Here is a 25,525-nt window from a genome sequence, read left to right on the forward strand (position 1 = left end):
CAAATAGAGCTACGTCATACGTAATTCCATGAACAGAATACGCTTGACATAGAGAGAGTTAAACGTTGTGACCGTATCGGGTCACTGGTTTCCCAAGTTGGCCATACTACCGCAGATCAGTTATACCTAAAACAGCAAGAGCTAAGCCGTTTCTGTTGTCACACTCACGCACACATATAACCTCTATACGGACAGATTGAGCGTGCGTCGTGTTGAAAAATCTGTTCGTACGTCCTTTGTTTACGTTGATAGTGAAAATGGGAACTGAAGAAGATTGCGATTGAGATGAATGGAGGGGTTCAATTTTTCAGATTGCGATGGAACGGAAACTGAGAAGTACGGGGGGAAGCGTTAGGACAAACATTGGGTAGAAGGTATGGGGAATTAATAGTCTAAAGATACAAATAATGTTTTAGAAGATGTCATATGTAGAGTTTTATCCACACCAATATATATATATATATACATAGGCAAAGCATCATATTTCATATTAATTATATTATTTGTAATTTATTCCTTGAAATCAGAAGATTAAATTAATCAGATAACGAATCAACAAACGGCATAGCTAGAACTTATGAAGCGCTTCTTTTCAGGGAACAGATCTAATGAATCTGAATCTGAATTATATATGTCCTCTCCAACCACGTATCGTGGTATCTCCGATAGCAGTATTGGTACTACATCGTTTGGTAGAGAAGAAGAACCACTATCTAGTGAATTAGTTCCTATCGTAACATTGTTAACTGCCCATACTCATAGACGTTATCATGAAGGGATTTTGATGATTTTACATGATTTAAAGAATGACGGATCACCTGCAGTAAGGAAATGGAAAGAAGTATATGGTGTGCTAATTGGTACACAAGTGGCATTTTGGGATACCAAAGAACTTGTCGATACAAATGAGATAGATTTTAGGAAATTTGCATCAAAACCAACATATTTGAATCTAAATGATGCTATATTGAAACCTGTTGATGCCGTCGAGGGTATTTCTACTGCAAGTAATAAGAAATTAGAAAATGCTCTAATTATTTCAACTACTTTAAAAAACAGATATTTTTTACAATTTAATGATAAACCATCATTTAATAAATGGAACGCAGCTATCCATTTGAGCATATACGAAAATGTAGCATTACAAGAAGGTTACACTGGTGCTTTTTTGTCTAGTAGAGGTGCCAGATTGAGTGATATTAAAATCATTTTAGCATCTACAAAATATGACTATGAGGATTGGGTTAGTGTTCGTTTTGGTACAGGGATGCCATGGAGACGATGTTACGCAGTTATTACACAACAAGGTTCCAAAAAATCACCATGTGGTCAAATCAAGTTTTATGAAAATGAAAAGAAAACAAAGAAAGCCGATACTATGGCTGTAATTACAAGTGCCAGCGAAGTGTATGCAGTATATCCATCAGCTGCCAAATTAATTGATACCTCTACAATCATTAAAGTAGAAGGTACAATAACTTTTGAAAAAATCGATAACCCAACCTCCACAAATATTTTCATAATGCCAGAGAAACATATGGCAGTGCAAGGTTATGATACAATTATTCGATTCTTAATACCAGCAATGAATGCATTCCAGCTTTATGGTAGACCCAAGAGATTGATTGCAAATAAAGATGATCCCGAATCCTTATTGTTTGGGTTACCTACATTGCCTCACATATATTATTTACAAGTTGATGATATTCTGAAACTGGCTACATCTACAGAAAGTCTTCGTTGGAGTAATGCCGATTGGAAACAGAGAATCAATGAGATTATGCTGATAAAGAATAGAAGTGGATATAGTGGATGTGGCACTAGTAAAGATTTAAAGAGTTCAATAAATTCATCATTTTTAGAATCAGGGGAATTGTTTGATGCTGCGGGGACAATTTTATCTCCAAAACTTAATGCCAAATCTTCATCAACCTCACCAAAATCTGATAGAATTGCAAAATCCTCATCGACGTCATCCTCGGCATCATCCTCGGTGTTTCCAGGTGCTAGTACCAAACAAGCGATCTCAATGGAGTCTCCTGAAAGACAATATATGAAATCGCCAGAAAGAATCAATACACAATCTGATTCTATCACTGTATCGAAACGAATGGATAGAAATAATAGAAGTAATGATTCTCTAAATAACATTCATTCTCCTACTAGCTTCCAGAATGTTACGACGAATAGAAATGGTTATGCTATTAGCTCCTCTAACCGTGATAATATGAATAATAGATCACCAGAGAAACGTAAAGGGCATATTCCAGAACAAAGCACAGAAAGTATTTCGTCAATATTCAACATGTACGATAATAATGATGTCGAAGAAGAAAGCTCTAATTCTATGCCATTGAAGACTGAGAGTTCGAAAAATAGTAAGAGTGATATATATAATTCGTTTGTTCAAATGGGTGGACGTAATATCAAACCTGATAATTTTAGAGTATCATCAGAGATTGAAAAATTGGGTACAGGGATCAAAAATATTTCTATGAATAAACCTAATGCTACTAATACAGCTACAAATACAAATACGAATAGTCGTAATTCTCCAACCAGGAGACAACCATACCCGACTGCAATGATCGATGATCCTGATCCATTTGATCCCTCATTTATGGAGCAAGATAGAATGGTTGAATATGATAATGAGCTAAACTCCAGAAGTGTTGCAAGCAGTATTCATGAGAAGAATCTTGGATACAATTCATTGAGGAATTCTCCTTCGAAGAGTTATATCAGTGCCACTTCTTCGACGTCAGATCATGGCAGTAAAAATAGTGGTAATAGTAAGAGTGACGTGTATCATTCTGCAATTGATGTGAATAATTCCAAAATGAATGATCCATTAGTCATTAAACCTAAATACAACCCTTTCGCAAAGGAGAACAACCCCAGTAACAACCCCAGTAACAACGACAATGATAAAAGGCAAGATAAGTATCAACAATTGAAGAATAATAGCTTGACACGAACATCTCCAGAGAGACTATCTATATCTCCAAATAAGATGTCACCAAGGAGGGAAAATAATTTACAATCAAATGATTCTAATCGTCAAAGTATTACCAGCAATGAAAAATTTCAAAGGAGGAAACCACCTGTTGCAGAGGAGTTATTACAACCAGTACAAGGTTCAAACAATGAATCAAGACAACATTCCAATACTAGTTCAAATTATTCCAATAACAATCCAAATGTAAATAACGGGAAAGAAAATATCAATAGAGACAATAATGGTGTAACAACTCGTAATATAGGCGATAAAAATGAACGATCACAGCAATACCCAAATCCTTATCAGCAAAATGTGAACAATAATCCGGCGTATAATCAAAACTATGTGCCACAACAGACACATTTTAATAATAATGGTAATAATAATGCTGGTATGATTAGGAAAAATAATAATATGCATAATACACAAGGTTACGCTCAACCACAACTGCAAGGTTATAATCCTCAACAGCAACAATCACAACAATACAGTTATCCTCAAACACAACAATATGGATACTCTCAACAACAACAGATGTACATGCAACAACAAAATCGTTTCAATCAAGGATATGATCAGCGTAATCCAAACTTCAACAGTCAAGGTTATAATACTAATCAAAATTTCCCACCTTCTCAAGGTAATATGAATCAAGGATATTCAAACTATGGCTATACCAATGAACGCTATTCAAACCAAAAACATCCAAGAAACAATTATCCAAGGTAATTGTATTTCTATAGTTTTCTTTTTCATCTTATGATTTACATAAATTTTATTCATATGGCATTTTACAAAGACAATACATAATTTTAATTATAATACTAAATTAATGCATTACACATAACTTTTCGCTCCCTTGTATTTTTAAAACAAAAAAGAGATGTAACTTCCTCGTGAATGACTGTAAATCAACCCTAATTGATGAGTTACTCGTTATATCTATATATCAATTTTAAATAGTAAATGTCACATAATGTTATGCATACGTTAGCAAATTAAGCATATGTTGTATAGGGTCGGTTAGTATATGAGAATAACTAAAACAAACCGACAAGACAGAGGCACGTGATGGGAGCTCCTCTTTCTCTCATGAGTGTCCCAAAAAAGTGAGGCGTTCATTCCTAATATGGTAACTGTGATGTCTTCCATCCAAGATTCCCCCAAAAATGCCGAATGTGTAAGAAGAGCAACATGCAGCGAAAAAAGAGTTCACGCACGGAACCAAGAGAGAGACGCCACAGTTATGGCAACCGCCTTAAATCTGAAATGAAAGAAGTAAAAAAAGGGATTTATATATCCACTTCGAGGGCGTTGTGCGGTATCTTCAGAGTCAAAACCGGGATCCTCCTCCCTTGGTAATCCCATTTCTGATTTATTTACAAACCCCGTGACTTCGTCAGTTTTCTCCGTTTTCTTGCTTGATTACGTACTTGTAGTTAAACATCGCCGACAAAATTAGTCCTTTCCCTTCAGTGAGTAATTTAATTGATCATGCATTATAGTTCCTTTTATCACTTGAGATATTGAAATATATTTTGATTAAATGGCATATTTACTCTGAAATTTCATCATTAAATGCCACATTAAACAACTTCTAAATCGAACAAACAAAGCACCAAAGACACATCTTGTTAAATAAATTCTGGGGTCCGTTTATTTTCTGCTGTGTTCACATCAAATTAGAGATGTGGCGAATGCACAGAGTTAATAGAAGTCTCTATTACAAACTTGATGATTAGAAATGGAATGGCGTAATATATATAAACTCAACACTTCGTAAATTTAGAATTCTATATTACTAACATTTTGTGTTCTTACTACAACAAAAGTTTGTGTATTAAAATAATTTAACTACATTAAAACTAACTCACATATATTATTACCTGAACGACAATATATATATATCTTAACATATATATATACACAATTAAAATTCATTTGAATCTTTTTTTCTATCTCTGTCAATCAATTTTTCAACAAGATTATTATAACAAAAAGGAATATACATTTATTTTATTGAATTAACATACTCAAGTCATCATGTCACAAACATTATTTTCTAAAGACTTAGTGGATGTAGATCCTAAAGAAATTCAACAATATAATTCTTTCACAAAATTAGTGCATAATCAAAAAATAGTTCAAATACCAGAATTAGTACTAGAGTCCGGACTTGTTTTAAACAATTTTCCTATTGCTTACAAGACATGGGGTAAATTAAATGAAAACTGTGATAATTGTTTAATAATTTGTCATGCTTTGACAGGTTCGTCTGATGTTGCTGATTGGTGGGGTCCATTACTTGGAAAGGATAAAGCTTTTGATCCAACCAGATATTTTATTATTTGTTTGAATTCTATGGGTTCTCCATATGGTTCATTCTCTCCACTATCTATTAATGAAAGTACAGGTAGACCATATGGTCCGGAATTTCCATTATGTACAGTAAGAGATGATGTACGTGCACATAAAATGGTCCTAGATTCATTAGGTGTTCAATCCATTGCATGTGTTGTAGGTGGTTCCATGGGTGGGATGTTAGCATTGGAATGGACTACAATGTTTAATAAATCTTATGTGAGAAACTTGGTGGCATTAGCTACTTCTGCGAGACATTCTGCTTGGTGTATTTCATGGTCAGAAGCTCAAAGACAATCTATTTATTCTGATCCAAAATATTTGGATGGGTTCTATTCATTAGAAGATCCTCCAATAGCAGGGTTATCTGCAGCTAGAATGGCTGCTTTATTAACTTATAGATCTAGGAATAGTTTTGAAAAAAAATTCTCTAGAAGACAACCTTCAAAACAACAAGAAAATAAAAGTAAAACTAATGAAGGTTCAAATGTTTCAAATAGTAACATTACAGAAATTAATAAACAACCTTTCACAATCAATGAAAGATCTCTTCATATTCATAACGACGGTATGAGAAATTATGGTAATTCGTTATCTGGTAATATAATACGAGGTGGTAGAACAGGGAGTGTAGTCAGTACACAATCCAACGAATCTCAAGCTTCTTCAAATGTCTCATCATCCGATTCATTACATTCTGTATCTTCTGTTAGTTCAATAAGTGGGGAAGTAAAAGATTTGAAACCAGCTCAAACTTATTTCTCAGCACAAAGTTATCTACGTTATCAAGGTACGAAATTCGTCAATAGATTTGATGCTAATTGTTACATTGCCATCACTAGAAAATTAGATACACATGACTTAGCTCGTGATCGTTCTGTTAATGGTTACGAAGAAGACATGGAAAAGATCTTGGAATCGATCGAACAACCAACTTTAGTGATAGGTATCAGTTCCGATGGTTTGTTTACTTACAGTGAACAAGAATTCTTGGCAGAACATATTCCAAATGCTAACTTGGAAAAAATCGAATCTCCAGAAGGTCATGATGCATTCTTGCTTGAATTCGAATTGATAAATAAATTGATGGTACAATTCATGAAGAAAAATATACCAAATATCATGAATGCTAAGCCATTGATCGGTGAGAACGATGAGGATTTAGATACTATATACCCTAGGGATTCTGTATTTGGCGAAGCTGAAGAAGTTACCAATTGGTAAGTTCGTCTCTTTCACATGTCGTATTCAACCGTACACCTCTTATTACATATCACAGAACTCATGAACAATCTCAACCCCCATTTTATAACGTTATCTATACTAATATATGTAATATCATAATCAGTCATTTAAAAAAATAGTAAAAAACTAAAACGGTAATGCATACCTCACGTATTCGTGTATTTGTTGTTTTGTTTTTCTGAGGAGGTCTTGCTATTATTGGTAGACAAAGGGAGCAACAAGAAAGGAAAAAATACTCGTATTGCCTTGCCGATCATTCGATGACATATTTTGTTGAGATATTCAAGGACGGTTAATAAAAGCCTTCATTTAGGGAAACAAAGGGACGAAAACAGATTCAATCTCAATATTCTTCTCATATATATATACCATCCAAAATTTTCTCAGAGGATTATATTTTCGTCCTTCTCATGTAAAAGTTACGATACTTTTAAACCTACGATAAAATTAAGAAATATGATACACTCCGTTACAGATCCTGCAAAGTCAGCCACAGTTGTATCAATATCAAGTAAAAACCAGACAGTACAACCATCATATGATTCACAAGATATTCCACAGGATAATGACAGCAACTCAAATGGGTCCATTCCATGTAAAAGGCGAAGAAGAATACCCATTCCTGGGAAAGGTATTTATCTCGACTTAAAAGACAGACTCCCACTATACAAAAAGGACTGGACCGATTCTTTGGATTATCGAGTCATCCCAGCAGTAGTAGAAACATTCTTTAATAATCTTTTGCCTGCATTAGCTTTTGCTCAAGATATGTTTGACAGGACCAATAATGCGTATGGTGTGAACGAAGTTTTATTATCAAGTGCGATGGCTGGAATTGTTTTTGGAGTGTTATCTGGACAACCATTGTGCATTGTGGGTGTTACAGGTCCTATTTCTATATTTAACTATACTGTTTATGATATAATCAAACCTTTGGATATTGATTATTTTGGTTTTATGTTTTGGGTTTGCATATGGTCCATGATATTTCATTTCATTATTGCTTTAACAAATTTGGTGGGTCTTTTACAGTTTGTGACCACTTTCCCATGTGATATCTTTGGTTTGTTTATTAATATAGTCTACATCCAAAAAGGTATACAAATATTGATACGACAATTCACCATAGACGGTAAAGAATATATATCATCTGGGTTTGCAAGCATTGTTGTTGCTCTATTAATGATGATATTTGGGGTGACTTTCAAACAGTTTACAAGAACTCCATTTCTGAATCATACTTTGAGAACATTCATCTCTGATTATTCAACTGCACTTTCTGTTCTATTTTGGTCAGCATTCACCCATTTTGGTGGATATCTAAACGATATACATTTTGCTAAACTACCAATTACCAAGTCATTCTATCCTACATCCAAAACAATGAGAGATCCGTCAACATGGTTAGCATATCACTCTATCAGTACAGGGGATGTGTTTATTGCACTACCATTCGGTATTATCTTAACGATTTTATTTTATTTTGATCATAATGTTTCTTCTTTAATGGCTCAACGTCATCAATATAAACTTACAAAACCTTCATCATTCCACTACGATTTTTTATTATTAGGGATTACAACAGGGGTTTCAGGTGTTCTAGGGATCCCTGCACCTAATGGATTAATTCCTCAAGCACCACTTCATACTGAATCTCTTTTGGTAAGAGATGTCGATGGGAGTGTAATTAAATGTGTTGAACAAAGATTTACGAATACGGTGCAAGGTTTGTTATTATTGGGAACTATGTCTAGGCCTCTATTAATATGCTTACATCAGATTCCACAAGCAGTATTATCGGGTTTGTTTTTCATTATGGGTATAGGTGGATTAAGTGGTAATGTGATTGTTTCAAGAATTATGTGGTTATTCACAGATCCGAAGAAGAAAGATCCATCCGTGCCTCTATATACGATTCGGACGAAACCATTGCTCATATTCCTTGCCTTTAGTCTTGCAGGATTTGTTGGTGAGTTTGCTATAACAAATACAATTGCTGCCATTGGGTTCCCCTTAGTTTTGCTGTTAACAGTAATAGTGTCGTTTGTGTTTCCATATATTTTCACTAAACAAGAACTAGAAATCCTTGATCCACACGTCGCAAAACGATTTACAATCAAAAACTTATTGTTAGAAAATTTATGTGGTGATAATCGTCATATTAAATCTAATAACTTAGATTCTTAAAAATTTTGTATATATGAACGCATACTGAAATAATTAATATTATTATTATATATAAAAAATATTTGATAAACAATATCAATATCATAATTTAATGAACCATTCTTCATGAGAAATTTCAGGAACAATTGTCTTAACCTTACCTTGTGTGACAGCTTGTAAAGCATTAGTATAGACTAATTCCTCCATCTTTTGTCTTGTTTCAATACATTGAGTACCCAAATGTGGGGTGCATACAACTTGTTTCATCTCTAATAGTTCTTTAGTGACTTCAGGTTCGAATTCGAAGACATCCAACCCAGCTGATTTAACTTTACCAGATTTCAATGCTTCGACCAAAGCTTGTTCATCCATGACCGCACCACGAGCTGTGTTTACGATTACAACACGGTCCTTCATTTTAGCAATTGCTTCGGCATTAATTGTATGTCTTGTATGTTCATTCAATGGAATATTAATTGAAATTATATCACTGTTGGCAATTAATTCATCAAAAGATACATATTCGCAACCGTTTTCTAATTCGGGGCTTAATCTATGTCTATTATGATAGATAAACTTTGCAAATCCAAAAGGTTTCAATCTTTTAACAATCTGGTGACCAATACCACCTAAACCTAATACACCGACTGTTTTCCCTTCTGGATCATTACCAAATGGGGTGTTATTGGCTGCAACTTTCGAGTTACCTTCGTTCAATAGTTCACGAACACCATAGGAAAAGTATCTTAATGCACCTAGTAATAAAAAAACATGAGTGTCTGCAGTAGCATTACTAACTACATCTGGAGTATTAGAGATTTGAATATGTCTCTTTGAGAAATATTCAACGTCGATCTGGTCGTAGCCTGCACCATTATGACAAATAGCAACAACCGAATCCGGCAATGCTTTGGCAATTTCTTCATCAAATCTACCAGTATTTTTAATACTACTAAAGGTTCTTGTAATGACCTTAGTATGCGAAAGAATATCATTTGAGTCACCTAATCTTTTGATGAATTGTTCCCTTGTAGTTGCAGGGTCTAATGTAATAACTTGTGCAACTTTTGACAATTCTGAAAAATCTCCATCTGGAAATGAGACACCTCCCAAACAAAGTAGAACTGGTTTTTCCGACATTATTATGATTAAATTGTAGATTGGATGGTAATTTATAGATATATATATATATGAGGTAGTCGATTAAGAAATAATTCGTGAATGGTAGGCCCTTTTTCTATATCTTTCTCGAGGTTCTGTGTATCTGACTGAACAAAAAGATTGTAAAATCAGGGGAAAAGGTTTATCTAAAAGAAAAACAAGAATGCAAGATACATATATATATATGTATCTAGGAGATAAGTGATAGATGGCGTAAGTTGCTTCAATGAGAAACATTCATAGTATTGACCTATCTACCGACTTCAAGAACGCTATCGCTTTACTCAGTTTACTCAGGATCTATGGTTTCCCTTACATCCTATAAGCAATTATTAGTTCAAACTGAAATTTTCATTACTTCCGCCAACGGTCTTTAACTCCGTTCGCTCAGAACATTTTCGAAGCGATTTAAACCCCGATAGACAGAGATATAGACGCAGAGATGTAGAGAATACGTATGATGAGTCAGGGATGATAATGATCAATTCAATAAGTAAAGTGGAAACAAAGGTCATTCTTTGTTGTGTTTACCGACTGGCTGTGGGACGCTAGAGATCAAACATTTCAATGCGAAATTTGATTTCTATCGAGGGTTTAATCATAATGGTAGCAATATACCATCGGGAATCAAGAAAAGGTATATTACTTAAACGTACGCTGGCATAATCAATGGTAAACTTCCTGTGATGTTTAAATAGTTTAGTGATGATATTTGACTGTACAATGAAGTATTGAAATGCTTAAATGCAAAAGTAAATACCATATAAAGATATATGTGATTTGTGATATGTCAATTTATTTCACTGCGGGTGTTTGTTAGGAGAAAGTAAGAAGACGCCAAATTGCTATCTTGATTTCTTTAAGGCGAGAAATACTCATTAATTAAACCAAAACGCGTCTCCATCGTTACATGAAATACCAATAATAAGAACAATAATGAATACTTGAAGAAGAGGAACAGCTTAGCATATTAACTTAGTAATAGCTTATATAGTTGAAACTTTCCATATACATAGGCAAACAAGGATATATTTGAACATATATAATCTGGCAAAATGACGGACATCAATCCTTCAATTGTGTTGAAGGCTAGAATTGCATTACTTTCTACATCCATCGGTGGTCCAGATTATTCATCAAATGAGCCAACACCACAGTATAAATTAGGTGATGAAGCCCTTCTCTGTTTGAAAGATTTGAAAAGGTGGTTTAAACTAGTCGACGATGAACAAAATAGATTAGATGTAGCTATGGCTACCGCTGAATATAAAATATTAATCAACGATTTGATCCCAATATTAATTGAATGGGAAACTAAAGAAGCTCAACATAAGACTATTGGGCAGGGTTTAAGTGTTAGTAAGTCATACTATGATAAGATTGCATTGCAATCTTTGCAATTAATGGTCTTAATGACATGGCCATTGATTCTTACAGATCAATCAACTATAAGTCAAGTTAATAATTATGCTGAAGTCAAGAAATATCAACTTACATATAAGAAAGCTATTCTATCAACTGAAGATGGGAAAGTGCTTAGGGCTGTTGTAAGATTAGTAACTAATGTAATGAGAATTGATAGAATGCAAAGAACTCCCCATGATAATATGATAATAAAATTAGCTTTAAACTTTTTTAGAAATGTGATCGCAATTGAACCTGGTGAATTAACCATAACAAATAAAAAAAAGACTCCAAAGGGGATCAATGCGATAGATACTCTACCTCCTGGTGTAAGTAACGATGATATATCATTGAATTCTGTGATAGTCAGTTTCAATAAGAATAAAGTCTTTAAATTATTATTGACATTAAGTAGTTCTATGACGAAAGAATTTGATCAAGATTTTATTAATGTACCATTATTAGAAATTATGACCTATTTGACAAAGGATATGAATCAAGACTTTTTGATAGAGCCATCTCTGAACAAAAACAGTGAATCCTCTAGTACGAATAAAAATGATCATTTAAAAAGTGTTTATTTATCAAGACCAAATATTGAATTGACAGATCTTTTAAAGAAAGAAACCGAAATGAAAAAAAATTTAATTAAGCATACCTCGTCAAGACATTCGAGATTTGGTGCTATGTTGTCTATTCAAACTCCGAATGGTGGTAGATTGACTGTCTCAGGAGGTCAGAATCTTTTAGATGAATCCTCAGCTATGGATAAAATTGACGCTAGAAAGAAATGGAATAAAAGGCAACTACAAAAGCGACAAGATCCTATGGAAGAAGGTTTACCTGCTGGGTTTTTAAACTCAGAAAAATATACGGTTCCTTTAACAGACTCTACTGCAAAATCGTTTATAAGATTCCTGAATAATTTTATTGATTCAAGTTTTAATATTCTTTTGCATAGTATTAATAATTATTTCACTACTGAACAAGACAAGATAGTTACCCTTGAACAAATAGAATATTTATTATTTACAGCATGGTTCATCAAGTATCAAGTCAAAAGGTGTAATGAGGATCCTACAGCTGACATTGCCATGATTGGCGAAACATTAAATGAAACGTCATATATTCTAGTATGTCAATTATTACGTAGTTCATTTGATATGAAAAATTGGCCTGTTGTACATGCAACAATGATAGCTTTCAATGAATTATTACTACTCTTAAATGATAACACTATTCAAAATAGAGAAGATTTTGATATTCAATATATACTCAGCCGTTTATTTAGTGAGGACAGAATTCATTTATTGTCAAGTTTACCAAGAACTGCATTTAGGCATTCGGAACATTATATGAAAATTTGCATTCATTTAACACATTCGGTTCTAAAAATATTAGAGAAGAACACAGCGAATCCATTTGTTATTGAAGGTAAGAACAGAAAAAGTTCGAAGAAACAAAACTTATCAGAAGATGATATTAAGAAGCTAATGGAACATCATAATATAGACAGAGATCTTGCTATTGAACTTTTGGTCCCACAAAATAAAGAGATCGAGGTTGATTTTACTAGGGTTCAAAGCCGGTTCATCAATGATGCGACAATGGATACTTACATTAATTTCTTAGAGCGATTCCGCGAACTTGATCACCAATCTATTAAACATGCTGTTGCGTTCTTTCATAGAATATTAACAAAAGCCAAAGAGGAAACATATCTTTTCCGTTTGGATCTCATTGTATTATTACGTGATATATTGGATAGTTCTAGTTTGGCAAAAAACTCGAAAAGCAGGAAGTACGTCGAAGATTTCTCAAATTACTTATTGTATAGATTGAAAAAAAGATTAAAAACATCACCAGCGTGGTTTGTAGGATTGTTATTTCCATCATTACATGATAGTCAAATTGGATACTACCAAAGATACGGGGAACCGAGAAGTACATCAACTCGAAACCGTTTTGGAGTTACTCCAAGTATCTTCAGGCCTATTGAAGATGAAGAAACATTACCAATTGCAATTGTTAGAGATATGAAGGTAGGAATTCTTGTTTCTGCAATCATAGATAATGGTGATACTGATATTTTAGAATTACTAAAGAAGAACATCGAAGTCTGTCTTGCATTCTATGATGTAGCTTTAGGAATAGCTGAAAGTGTTGAAACTATTCCTAAAGAAGTTGAAAAAGAAAATTTTAAACTTCCTGATGAATTTAAAAAACATCTACTTATAAATAAAGACTTTAGAGCACTTCTAGCCCTACTAGAATATAGTGTACCCCACACTGATGATGATAAATGTGTTCTTATTTCTAAGTGTAACTACGCTCAGTTATTGACAGATCTTCAGTCCTTGGAGAAATATTTAACTACACCTTTCGAAACACCAAATGGTAAATCTTCGTCTTCATACTTAATTAGATCTATTGAGAACAGTGAAAATATATATGTTGATGAAGACGGATGGAATGGTCATGAGGAGTATGATTATGATGATCCGTCTATTATACGGGATGATGATGAATATTTTAAATCACTTGACCAGAATATGGATGATAGGTTAAAGGGTAAAGAAATGGCTAGAGGTCTAGCTAAATCTAAGAAACTGAACCGTTCGAAAACCCCTCGTTCTAAACGTGGAAGAAATAAGTTGCCTATGTTTGATGTTGATGACAATTCGCCTACTTCTCAAAAAGATAGTTCTCATAGTTTTGTTGCGAGTAGGGAGTATATTTCAGATTCGGATGACGAAGAGGATATGTCAACTATATTTTACGAAAATGAAATATACCTGAGATACCTATTGGAAAAATATAACCAAATTCTGTCACCAGCGCAGTCCTCGATGTATGCAAAATTCAGAAATGAGCGTGTTTCTAACAATGGTACTATTATTAATGTAGGTGCTTACACAGAATTGTTTGGTGGTCCAATTCCAACATTACAAGAACTGCGGAAATCTTCAACAGGCTCAACGGGACCTAATATGGTTTTACACGATTTATCAGCTAAAAAAATGGAGGATACTTTTAAATCTACAGATGGGATGAATTCTGATAAGGAAATAGCAACCACAAACCAAGAGGGTGAAACTGAAGACCTTCACCAATCTCCTTCAGGTAAATCTAATGAAGAAGAAGAAGAAGAAGATGATGATGATGATGATGTTGGCCCTCCAAATTATAAAAATAAGAAACGAAAACTCTCTGCAATTGATAGTAACACAGATGATGAGGATGATAATGATGATGTACCAAACCCAGATGTTTCGAATGATGATGAATCAGACACTCCAGCTTTATTAGGAACTCAATCTTTAAACAACTCTGATATTTCAAATAAGGATACTGTGTATGACACTATCATGAAAAATATGGAAAAAAACGATCAAGAAGCCTATTAATTTTGTAAGCATCTCGGTGATTCCCATAAAACTACTGAAGTAATATTTTCATCCAAAACTCCTTGACGATATATGTCTGAAAGAGAGTCGTATATAAATGTATCTAATTTTTCAAAATATTTACTAATGTCTGTATAACCTATATTTATAAATTGGAACTTTACACATTTTCCTGCGCATCATCGAATTCATCTTCATTTGATGGTGAAGAGGTTCCTTCTCTATTTTGCTCGTTTCCTGTGTAATCATTTAAAATATCGATACTATCATCTCCACTAGCGACGTCTGCTATATGATTATCTGGGTTTTCTGTGCCAAAATTCTCTTTCATATTGTTCGCTATTGGTGTGGACACTTTGCTACTCTCGGTTGCAGGATCTTGACTATCATCGATCTCCAAACCTTTTGTGACGCTATTTTCACTACTTTCTTTAATATCATCATGGTTTTCTATTTGTACTGATTCGACAGTTTCGGTAACAGTTGTATTTTTTTCAACAGTAGAAGATTCTGGCCCTTCCTTTGTAAATGTTTCATCTTGTTCCTCCTCAGTAAAAGTTGTCCCCTTATTTGTATCGATATTCTCTGTTGTATTGACATCTAATGTTTCAGATTTGGAATCTTGATGTTCTTGATCTAGATCACTTTTACTCTCGAAATCGAACATATCATCTTTTTCAGATGTAGGTTCTTTGTGAGATGTTAGAGATTCCTCACTCTGAGAATATTTCCAGTTTTCTATAATATTAGGAGTTTGAGTCTTCAATGTTTCATCTTTAGATTTTATTACTGGTCCAATCTTGCTTGTAATAGAATCATCCACTGACCAAATACCGATATGTGTCCAGAAAAGCATGCAACGTAATTGACACAGATGTAACCAGGCTCTTTGGATATTAGTAGTTGGAAATCCTGCACGTTCAATAACTGCATTTGAAGTTTCGACCTGGGCCGCCATTTTATTTTGTGAAATTCCTAAGCCTTCCATGAAACTCATCCTTTTAGACTTTTTATCTAATGGTGCAGTCACTTTTCCTACCTTCTGAATATTTTCCATTTTGTTCCAATCTCCTTTCTCAATTGTTTTTAAAGTAACTTGTTCTAGATGCCAAGTTCCCAACTTAAGGGATCTTAAAAATGCAAATATTTGGCCTGTTTGTCTGACCTTATTAACACAACTGTAACAGAGAGAATATGTGCTGGTTACTGTTAATGTTCCATCATCAGCTTTGCTTTGAACTTTGAGAACATGCATTCTTGCATGTTCGATAATGTCATCTCTGTTTTCTCCGCAAAAGGCGCAAGGTCCATGAACTGCTACTGGAGGTGAGTTGACAGGATAATTAAACATATGCGATTCCTTGGAATTTGCATCCAATTTTGAGGGTTGGGATGTGTTTCCATCTGCATTACGATATCCAATCTGGTATGTCTCATTAACTCCACTCAGTGGTTCAAGAATAACCAAACCTTCTATCATTTGTTGTATTAGAGTTTTTTTTGCTAACCAGCCCACACCAGGTGCGTTATCAATTCTTAACACAGGCTGTACTTCATCATTGAGTAACCTTCTCAAAAGTTTTGATTCTGATGCCGTCTCTCGTATAGTTTTACAATATGGTAGAACAGCAACAAACTTCAAAAATTCATTAAATAACGTTAAGTCGTAACGGATTGTCGTTACGTATGGTGAGTAGAGTATAACATTGTCTGAATCTTTTGTAATAGAAGAACTTGAGGTAGTAACCTTATTTAGAGATCTACCTGAAGTTGTATCAGAGTCATTTAAAATGGTCGAATATCTACTAGATTGATTCGAGACAGATTCTTTTTCCACATTCTGAAGTACTACTTTTAGATTCTTTAATTGCAAGTTCAGCGTCTCTAATGTATTATCTTTGTTCCTCAATTGTTCCACCAGTTTTGTGTTAAGTATCTCTGTCGTGTGTTTCTCTCTTCTAGCATCGGCTACCATATTATTAGCTTCAGCAAATAAAGATGCAGTAAGATCTTCAACTTCTTGACTTAATTTATCCACCTCTGTTTCTGCCTTAGTACGTAACTCAACTTCAGACTTTAAATTACTTTTTAAGTCTTTAATTGTCTCATCTTTTCCAATCATTTTTTCTTTTAAGGACTCGTGTTCTACTTGTAATGCTTCGAGAGTTGCTACAGATGTACTTTGGGATTGTAACAGTTTGTTTGCTTGCCTCAATTTATCTTCGAGTTGGGATTGTCTATCAACACTTTCCATTAATTGAGTAGAAAGTGACGAAACCTGTTCTCTGATTCTGAGAGTTTCTTCAGTTACCTCAGCCATAGTTCTGCAGAAGCGAATATTAGATGTTTAATATTATTACACTTTTTGTTCGAAGTTTAGCTTTTTCGTATAATTTCTATACTATTATTACTATTTGCTCCTTCTAAATATCGATTTTAATTACCTCTAGTGAAAAAGGTTAACTTTAGCATATAGTCAATCTGATTTCTTATAACATTCTGTTTGATGTATTTCTGTTAGTGGTGTGTTTGTTTTTCTTTAAATCTGTTTTCTTCCTTCACCGCTTAAACGACAACAAAAGCGTGGTACAGTTATTTATTTGAACTTTGTTTCGAATGATTCAATTTTCAAAGGATATTGCAGAGGTAAACATACGGAAATAACTACTTTGATTATCTCAGGTTCTCGAGGAACTTTTAGTACTTATATTTGACAATTATATATGTAACTTGTATGTACTTCATAGCTGATGATAAGCAAAACGTCTTGGTCATGGCTGGCCTGGTCAGAATTGCCTACGAACAGAGGCATGAATTCATCAATTAAAAAAATGCAAATTATATTTCTCTAAATATTAAATATGTATATTCCGGGTTAATGGAAACGAGTACATCTATTGTCCGTTGTTCAGATCGCCGAACTCTTCATCATTTTGCCCAACCTCTTCAGAAATTGAGTTAGCATCCAAAATTTTATTTTCCTGTAGATCTGTTGTATTCTGTTTCACAGATGTCTCAAGTTCATTTTCATGTCCATCCTCTTGAAGAACCTCTGAGTCCTCAGGAATAGAATTTTCTTGTGTATCGAAAAATTTTAATTTATTACTTCCATCAATACTTTTGTTTGATTTCTTTCTGCGAGCACGTAACCTTTCCTTATGCTCATCCAATGAAGAGTTTTTCTTTGGCGAGGACGATGTAGACAACGTCGAAGATCCTCTTAATTCCATTAAAAGAGTAGTAGCTCTATCATGAATTTCTGACTCCTCTTCATCGATACTAGAATCCGTACTTCTTAATCTTGAATGTTTCGAAGGCGACATCGGATGCTTATTAGCAGAATTGAAAGATGAGGTAGGCGAATTAACTCCTAAAGGTGTTTTTGTAATACCACTATTATCAGGAGAATATACCAATGATTCTTCGTCTGTCTCCAAATCCTGGGTAGTATCATATATATCTTTTTCAGATGTAAGTTTCTTTCTTACCATAGCTCTCTTTCTAGCGGATGTAGGATCAGTTTTTTGAGGTCTCACATTTTTTAATTGTTCTAGGAGCTTATCCATAACAGCACGTCTGTCATCTTCGCCAGAATTGTCATCCTTTCCATCGTCATTACCCTCTATTCTTTTACGTCTTTTTTCCTCTTCCTGTTGTTGCTTTCTCTGTTGATCTTCAACCATCTTTTTATGTTTCTCATATAATTTTTCTTCTTCTTCACCCTTGATATTCTGAATCTGAGCTTTTTTATATTCATTTATGAAGTCAACAAACTTTCTGAAAAATGAATTTTTGGCAAACTTGTCCTCAGGATCTTCTCCATAAATCTGTAACAACCCCGAAAATTCTAGCATCGTTAACTTCACCTCATTTTCTAATAGATTAGCCTTTTTACGTGCTTCTTGTAAAACAGGTAGAACTTTAGCTAGAACCCTATCCTGTGGGTGGAATTTTGAAGAATCACTTAAATTACCGATCTCGACGGATCTTTGTACATTAACTATCGATTTCCCGAATGTTTGGCAATCATTGATCAATTGATCTATGGACACCTTCACAACATCAGTAAGTGGTTCTAATTCCTTTAAGAAATCATTGAAAGATGGATAATTAGTTCTAACAATTTTTTCAACATAGTTAAGGAAGGTCATACTATTTGTAGAATCTTTTATGAATGTCAATCTTTGAAGAGTAGTTAATTTGAAACCTTGCGCTTGTTTGGATGTATCATTCATATAGTTACCGACAGCTAAGATAACATTAAATACATTATGAATATTCTCAGAATCTTGCAAAGAACCGACCGCTTTATCAACTTTTCTTAATTTTGCTAATAGTTCGCTATACTCCCTCTCATATGATGTCACTACTGTTAAGGCCCTCATACGGGAACCCCAGTATGATTGAAGGTTAACCATAAGTTGTAGATATATCTGATCAGCTCTTTGTAACTCATTAGGATCTTTATCAGGTGCTTTCGCGTCCTCGATTTTTCTAATGCCTTCCCATTCTGTAGTGTATGGCGCATAATTTTTAGCTAGGTTGATTGACACCTCAATAATTTCTGTCTTTGATAAAAATTCAAGAACACTCGGGTAATTAAGAAATTCCCTGTCACATTTCAATACTTTCAAGATCAGGTCATCAACTGAGAGAGAGCTATACATGTGAAGGTTAATACCAAATTGTTGAGAGATATCACGTGATAAAAATGTAATTTTGTTCATATCTTCCTTCTTTTTAGATGCAATGGATTTCACCTCTCTAGCGGCAAAGGCTCTTTCCAGATTGGAGAGAACACCCTTTTCGTATAAATCGTCAGCAAATCGTTCCGCTTTGCCAGCATTCCAAACAGAGTTATCAGCTGGTTCTATCTTTTCCCAATGTAACTGTTTTAATTTCTTTTGAGGACGAGGATATCTTTCAAATAATGAAGGTGATTGCGTTAGAAGAGGGGAAGAAACATTTTGTTTCAGGGAACCCGGTGTAGGAATCGGAGGTGCTGGTGGAGGCGGAGGAGGGCTCATAGAGCTGATAGATGTTGAACTAGATACAGGCATTGGGGGTGGGGGAGGAGGTGGAGGAGGAGTGGAGTTTCCAGATGGGGGACCATCTAGTTTAAACAGGCCTGCCGGAGGTGGTGGCGGAGGTGGTATTGTTGAGACTGCATTAGCATCAGACACCCTATTGTCCTCATCTCTACTCTCCATAGGTTTCTCGAATGCATCACCGATGGCTTTACTAACGGCAACGGTATTTGTTTCATCAAGTGTTTTATCTTGCTTTCCTTCATCAGATGTAGACTGTTCATCACTATCACCAAGCTCGAATGTCTTGTTGTAGTCAGGCTCATCATCGGAATTACTATCATCTGTTGCCTTATCGACTTCTTCGATAGCAGGTGCTGTATTTACTTTTTGGTTCAGTTCTTGTAAGTAAGGTGCAGGTATAGAAGATTTTCTTACACGGCTCAAAAATGACTTTTCATTTCTAGTTGCTTGATGGGTTAGCTCTCTAGCCCCAGTACCATATTTTTGAGTTAGCACTTCTAAGAAAGATCCAGAGCCAGTAGATCTCTCTGAATTTTGACTAAACGTATCATAATTCATATCATTAACGGAGGATTCAGTTTCAGAGTCTGAAGATTCAGCGGAGCTTGATGAACTTTCGTCACTGTCCTTCTTTTTTTCTTGTTCTTCTAATTTATTTTTCATTCTTATCAACTCGTCTGTGATCTTATTAATCTCATCTAGTTGACTTTCATACATCTTAGGATCCAAACTGGAATAGTCTTTTTGATTTTTCTCCTTATCAGTACTTTGAATCCCAACATCATCAGGTGACTTTCCTAAGATATCTTCAACATTAAAATTGATACCAAAATCTTTATACTTAGTTTCTAATTCTTTCAATCTCTGGAGAGCTAGTAGTCTTTTATCATTAAACATTTCATTAACGCGTTCCTCAACATTAAATTTAGATATATCATTAGATTCAGATTGAATCTGTGCTAAGGTCATTCTCAATTCATTTAATTTCTTAATTTGAGCATCATTATCATCATTTTTACCAAAATTAGGCAGTTTAGAACTTGGTTTGTGTTTTGCAGATTTATGTTTCTTTTTTATTTCAACAGGTGCTTTCAGGTTTGATTTTTCATAATCTGTAAAATTGGTCATCTCTAATTTTCGAGCTTCATTTTCCAGACTTTCCATTTTTGTTCTAAGGTATTTGAGTCTCTTGTTTGGCTGGACAGTCATTCCAAACTTCTTGGAATCAGCCGTGTAATCATTATTTGCACGTCTTAGACCATCCTGAAGGGCTCTTTGAATATTTCTTTGTTTTTCTTCGTTGAACATCTTATGTTCACTTCCTGCATCTGATTTACTTCCTTTATGATGAATTTTCTTTTTATTGTCTGGTCTGGAATTCATTATCGTTAGCATTTTACGTAATTCAACCTCTTGTTCGTGTTTCTCAAGCAAATGTTTCTTCTTTAATTCTTCAAGTTCGTTCTGCAACTGCACAGTAACACGCTGATTCTTAGCTAAGATAATATCACGTTCCTGTAAATCATTTTCTAATTGCCCTACTAAACCATTTTCAGCCTTAGATAATTTTTCAGATAAAATTTCTTTCTCAGCTTGTAACTCTTCTAGTTGTTTGGTTAAAGATCTACTTTCTAAAATAGCACGACGAGCGACTTCATCTGTTTGCATAGAATCATATAATCTCTGTATAGCCATATTCATTGTAGATTCTTCATCCGATGTGGATGCACTTATATTCGTAATTAACGAATCCATTAATTTTAATTGTTTGGAAAGTTGGGTAGTATCTGTTTTGTTTTCAATAATTCTTGAACTTGATAAGAAAATGTGTTGAATTAGAGATACCAAAGTCTTTTCGTTATCTGTACCTTTACAAGAATCCCATAGATTCCCTAATAGAGATATAGGGTCTTGTAAATTCACATCCGTATTACTATTATTTCTTTCCAGCATTGTATTGAAATCGTCTAGTTTATAATTTTCATACGATTCTATCTCTTGTATGATTTTATCGTAATCGAACATTTTAAATCTACTAATGACTCTCACAAACCCAGAGTTTTCGAGCTTTGTTCTTAAATGCATACGTTGTTCAATATTATCAGAACCCATACAAATATTGTTAATTAGGATCATCGTCAATTGACAATATTCGAGTATAGTATTTTCGCCTCCTGCCAACTTATATTCATCTGAAGCCCCAACCATAGATCCCATCTTACCACGTCCATCCAGACTTTGTTCAACGGCAAATCGCCAAGCTTGAATCACTTTCAATTGACTATCCGCTGCGAGATGACTAAAATATTGTGGATATTTCTTGAAATATAACATCATATGGGCATTTTGATCTATCTTAAAATTTTGGTCCATTGATTGAAGAACAACTTCAAAGTTTCTAATGTTTTTCGTTTGAAGGATAACCACAAATATTTCGGTGGCCATTTTCTTTGTATTTAATCTAGTTGAAAATAAACCTCTTGCAATAGTATCTGGCATAAGGTTATGTGTAGTAAATTCATCTAGACCTTGTCTTAACATTATTAATACTCTAAAACATTTGAAAAATGCACTTTCTTTATCTAATAGTTTTTCGGTCAACCGATCAGTAGGTGCTGTCCTATATAATGTATTCATTAATGAATTCGCCATTGCAATATGACCTTGATGTTCTAAAAATGCATCTACCCAATCAAGTTGCTCCGTTCTCAATGTAACCCACAAATCATTTATTTCATCTATTGATAATTGTTCTGCCAATATTTTCTTTACATAATATATCGGTGGTCTATTTGTCTTATCTGATGCTACTGACGATGTGCTTACATTGCGTTCCGTCTGTTGATACAAAGCTTCATTTCCTAATGGATTTTTAGTAGAAGTTGTTCTTAATTTAGTGAGTCTATTACTGTCAGGTGCAAAGGAGGTAGGTGATTTATCTACTATCGCGATAGAACTTGATTGACTTGGCTGTATTGAACTCATTGATATAGCTTCAGATGTAGTTGAAGGTTTCTTTGATTTCATACGTTTAAATTCATTTTGTAAATCTTGCTTGACTATTAACCATTTTTTTTTAATATCATAACTCATTAATTCTTTTTGTTTCAAAGGTGGTAAATTTTGTAAAATGTTTCTCTTTAACATAATATCTTCGAATAATGTTTCTACTTCATATGGATCGCTTGGCATCTCTAAATGAATCTTACCATCTGAAGTAACAAATTTTGATAAATTAACAAATGAACCTTGTGATAATATACTTGCGGCAGAACTTTGATTAGTATGTTCTCTAGAAAGTCTATTTATATTCATGTTTGTATTATTAATGTTATCCATTGATGAAAGTTGTGATGATCTACGAGAATATGAGTATTTTGAAGAAGATTGTATGGATTGATTCCTTCTATGGTAAGAATCTGAATCGGGACTTAAAGTCTTTGGTTTATTATTATTATTATTACTGTTCATATATTGTCCTAGATTCTGTGTATTTAAAGTAGTCTTTTTACTCAAGGGTTGTTTGAAATCTGATGTCCCATTAGTATTATTAGTTATATCATTCGATCTTCTACTGGAACTTGAAGATGATTTACGATGATGTTGGTAAGACGCGTCTCGACTTGGAGAGGTAGACGGTATAGCTTTGGGACTACCAATCATACTAGTAGTGATTTGATTTGTTGAGCTTGAACTATTTGAGTTTGCTAATCTTTTCAAATTTTGAAATAATCTAGACCCTGAGCCTGAGCCTGAGCCCTGAGCGGAACTTTGGTCGGATCCATTTGAGCCGCTAGAGATAGAATTCTTCAGCATCAGCGTTTGTATGTGTGTGTGTGCCTAAAGGTAGAAAAAAATCCTCAAACAATTGTATCTAAAAGGTCAGTTGTTAATACAGGAATCTAGAATGACAGCTTGATATACAATACACAATCGCACACAGATCTTAATGATTTGAGTATATGATATCCTTGTTAACAGATGCTGTTTCACTAATATGTATGTGTGTCAGGATATAAACAGCGGAAGCGTCAACCTCCTTTTCTTCTCCTACTTCTTCTTCTTCTTATTTTTACAAACTACCTTTAATTTTATTAATTATTATTATTATTAGCATTATTGCTATTAAACCTTACCACCAAAAAAACAAGCGAAAAACGACTATTTTGTCAATTTCAAATTTCGAGAGACAGCGAAAGCGAGAGAGAAACTCACAAACACACATACAAACACGCATAGCAGAGAAAAACTTATTCGCTGGTTTACCCGTTGACAAAGCGAAAGAAGGAAACAGTTACGGGGAATTATATAATAATTTCTTTCTTACGCGATTGTCGCATTGTGAATTATTAGTATTATTGACGATGCAACAAACAATAAGATATTTATAGTGAAGGACTATCACGGAACAGGGCAGAGAAATAGATATAACTATTTGTATTGTTTCTATTTTTATGTACTTACAGGATACACTTTCTAACTATCTTCTTTATCATGGGAGCTGTGATTCATATCTAGTAATCAGGATATTTCTTGCTTGCTTGTAGATATGTTTATATATTTATATATATATAAATAGATACTGTTTATAATATACTGCAGTAAGTACACAATAATACAAGTATATGAACCGTGTAATGGAAACAGATCAATTGCCAGTGGACAAATTCAATGGATATTGGAACTATCATTGGAATGAATGTAAATACTCAATACCTTTAAGAATGTTCGTAGTCGTTGGATTTGGTTTCTTTATTATAGCAGGTATTATAAGTTGTGATGAATGTGATCAAGAAGGTGTACATGTACTTGGTATATTTGGTATTATATGCAATTGTATAGCATTTTGTATGCCTTTGATTGACACATATGATCCCCATGATTATCTTGGAGTTGAAGGTCATATAAAGTATTTCTTCGAGATTACTCAAAGGAAACCTACGATGGAGGCAAGAACCTGGCATGAAATATCTTTAACGATGAATCAATTTGTTAAAGAGAATAAATTAACTAGGACAGGATATTTATTTTATGATGAAAAGAGTTGTCAAGATTATTTTATTAGATTAGTCGAGAATCATTTTCAAAGAAAAAGATATAGAGCAGAACAAAAGAAAAGAACTACACTAATCAAGATATCTGGTTATAAACCAAAGGAAAGAAGATGTGAAGCACAAGAATATTCTGATTGTAATGAACAAGCAAATCCTTCTTCTCCTTCTTCTTCTCCTTCTTCTCCTTCTTCATCACCAAACCAATCTCATGCGATTATTAGAAATGATTTATTAAACATAGGCGAGAATCCAATTGATAATAAGATTATACGTAAATCATTTAAGAAGGCAAGAAAAGTATACCAAAAACAGACTGAAATTTATTGGAATAATAAATATCCTGAATTACATATTAGAAGACAAAAGAAAAGAAAATGAATATTAAAATGACGTTATTTATTAATTACCACTCACTATATTTACTAGCAAAAAGCTTCACGTGTTGATCACTTTGCACGACGCGTATTAAAAATAATACACTAAAAGATACATATATTTTTTTTACAACTAAGCGAAGGACCGTAGTAGGAATTCCGACGCAAACGGAATTTATTACCGTTGACAACTTGCCTCACACACAGCCACACTACAAAAAGAACAAGTTATATATATATAGAGAGAGAGAGCACTTGTCAAATATCATAATAAATAATCATATATTATGATCAATCATAC

The 25,525-nt window shown here is 33.9% G+C and overlaps 8 protein-coding genes across 8 annotated transcripts; 5 read left to right on the forward strand and 3 right to left on the reverse strand.

The window, feature by feature from the left end:
- Positions 1-577: 577 nt before the first annotated feature.
- Positions 578-3,730, forward strand: CAF120 (Caf120p; the record flags this gene model as incomplete). Its single annotated transcript, XM_041549855.1, has 1 exon — positions 578-3,730. One exon carries the CDS (start codon positions 578-580, stop codon positions 3,728-3,730), a length of 3,153 nt encoding a protein of 1,050 aa, XP_041405789.1.
- A 1,314-nt stretch (positions 3,731-5,044) lies between these two features.
- MET2 (homoserine O-acetyltransferase) lies at positions 5,045-6,586 on the forward strand (the record flags this gene model as incomplete). The annotated part of the gene is made up of 1 exon (XM_041549856.1): positions 5,045-6,586. The coding sequence occupies one exon, from the start codon at positions 5,045-5,047 to the stop codon at positions 6,584-6,586; it is 1,542 nt and encodes a 513-aa protein (XP_041405790.1).
- A 477-nt stretch (positions 6,587-7,063) lies between these two features.
- Positions 7,064-8,794, forward strand: BOR1 (Bor1p; the record flags this gene model as incomplete). Its single annotated transcript, XM_041549857.1, has 1 exon — positions 7,064-8,794. One exon carries the CDS (start codon positions 7,064-7,066, stop codon positions 8,792-8,794), a length of 1,731 nt encoding a protein of 576 aa, XP_041405791.1.
- An 81-nt stretch (positions 8,795-8,875) lies between these two features.
- On the reverse strand, positions 8,876-9,913 carry GOR1 (glyoxylate reductase; the record flags this gene model as incomplete). Its single annotated transcript, XM_041549858.1, has 1 exon — positions 8,876-9,913. The coding sequence occupies one exon, from the start codon at positions 9,911-9,913 to the stop codon at positions 8,876-8,878; it is 1,038 nt and encodes a 345-aa protein (XP_041405792.1).
- A 1,076-nt stretch (positions 9,914-10,989) lies between these two features.
- Positions 10,990-14,745, forward strand: TOF1 (Tof1p; the record flags this gene model as incomplete). The annotated part of the gene is made up of 1 exon (XM_041549859.1): positions 10,990-14,745. The coding sequence occupies one exon, from the start codon at positions 10,990-10,992 to the stop codon at positions 14,743-14,745; it is 3,756 nt and encodes a 1,251-aa protein (XP_041405793.1).
- Positions 14,746-14,905: 160 nt separating this feature from the next.
- SEC2 (guanine nucleotide exchange factor SEC2) lies at positions 14,906-17,065 on the reverse strand (the record flags this gene model as incomplete). The annotated part of the gene is made up of 1 exon (XM_041549860.1): positions 14,906-17,065. The coding sequence occupies one exon, from the start codon at positions 17,063-17,065 to the stop codon at positions 14,906-14,908; it is 2,160 nt and encodes a 719-aa protein (XP_041405794.1).
- A 574-nt stretch (positions 17,066-17,639) lies between these two features.
- BNI1 (formin BNI1) lies at positions 17,640-23,612 on the reverse strand (the record flags this gene model as incomplete). The annotated part of the gene is made up of 1 exon (XM_041549861.1): positions 17,640-23,612. One exon carries the CDS (start codon positions 23,610-23,612, stop codon positions 17,640-17,642), a length of 5,973 nt encoding a protein of 1,990 aa, XP_041405795.1.
- An 809-nt stretch (positions 23,613-24,421) lies between these two features.
- KABA2_03S09086 (uncharacterized protein) lies at positions 24,422-25,228 on the forward strand (the record flags this gene model as incomplete). Its single annotated transcript, XM_041549862.1, has 1 exon — positions 24,422-25,228. One exon carries the CDS (start codon positions 24,422-24,424, stop codon positions 25,226-25,228), a length of 807 nt encoding a protein of 268 aa, XP_041405796.1.
- Between the last annotated feature and the right edge of the window lie 297 nt (positions 25,229-25,525).

The sequence above is a fragment of the Maudiozyma barnettii genome (genome assembly GCF_903064755.1).
Source record: "Maudiozyma barnettii strain CLIB 1767 genome assembly, contig: KABA2_03, whole genome shotgun sequence".
NCBI lineage: Eukaryota > Fungi > Ascomycota > Saccharomycetes > Saccharomycetales > Saccharomycetaceae > Maudiozyma > Maudiozyma barnettii.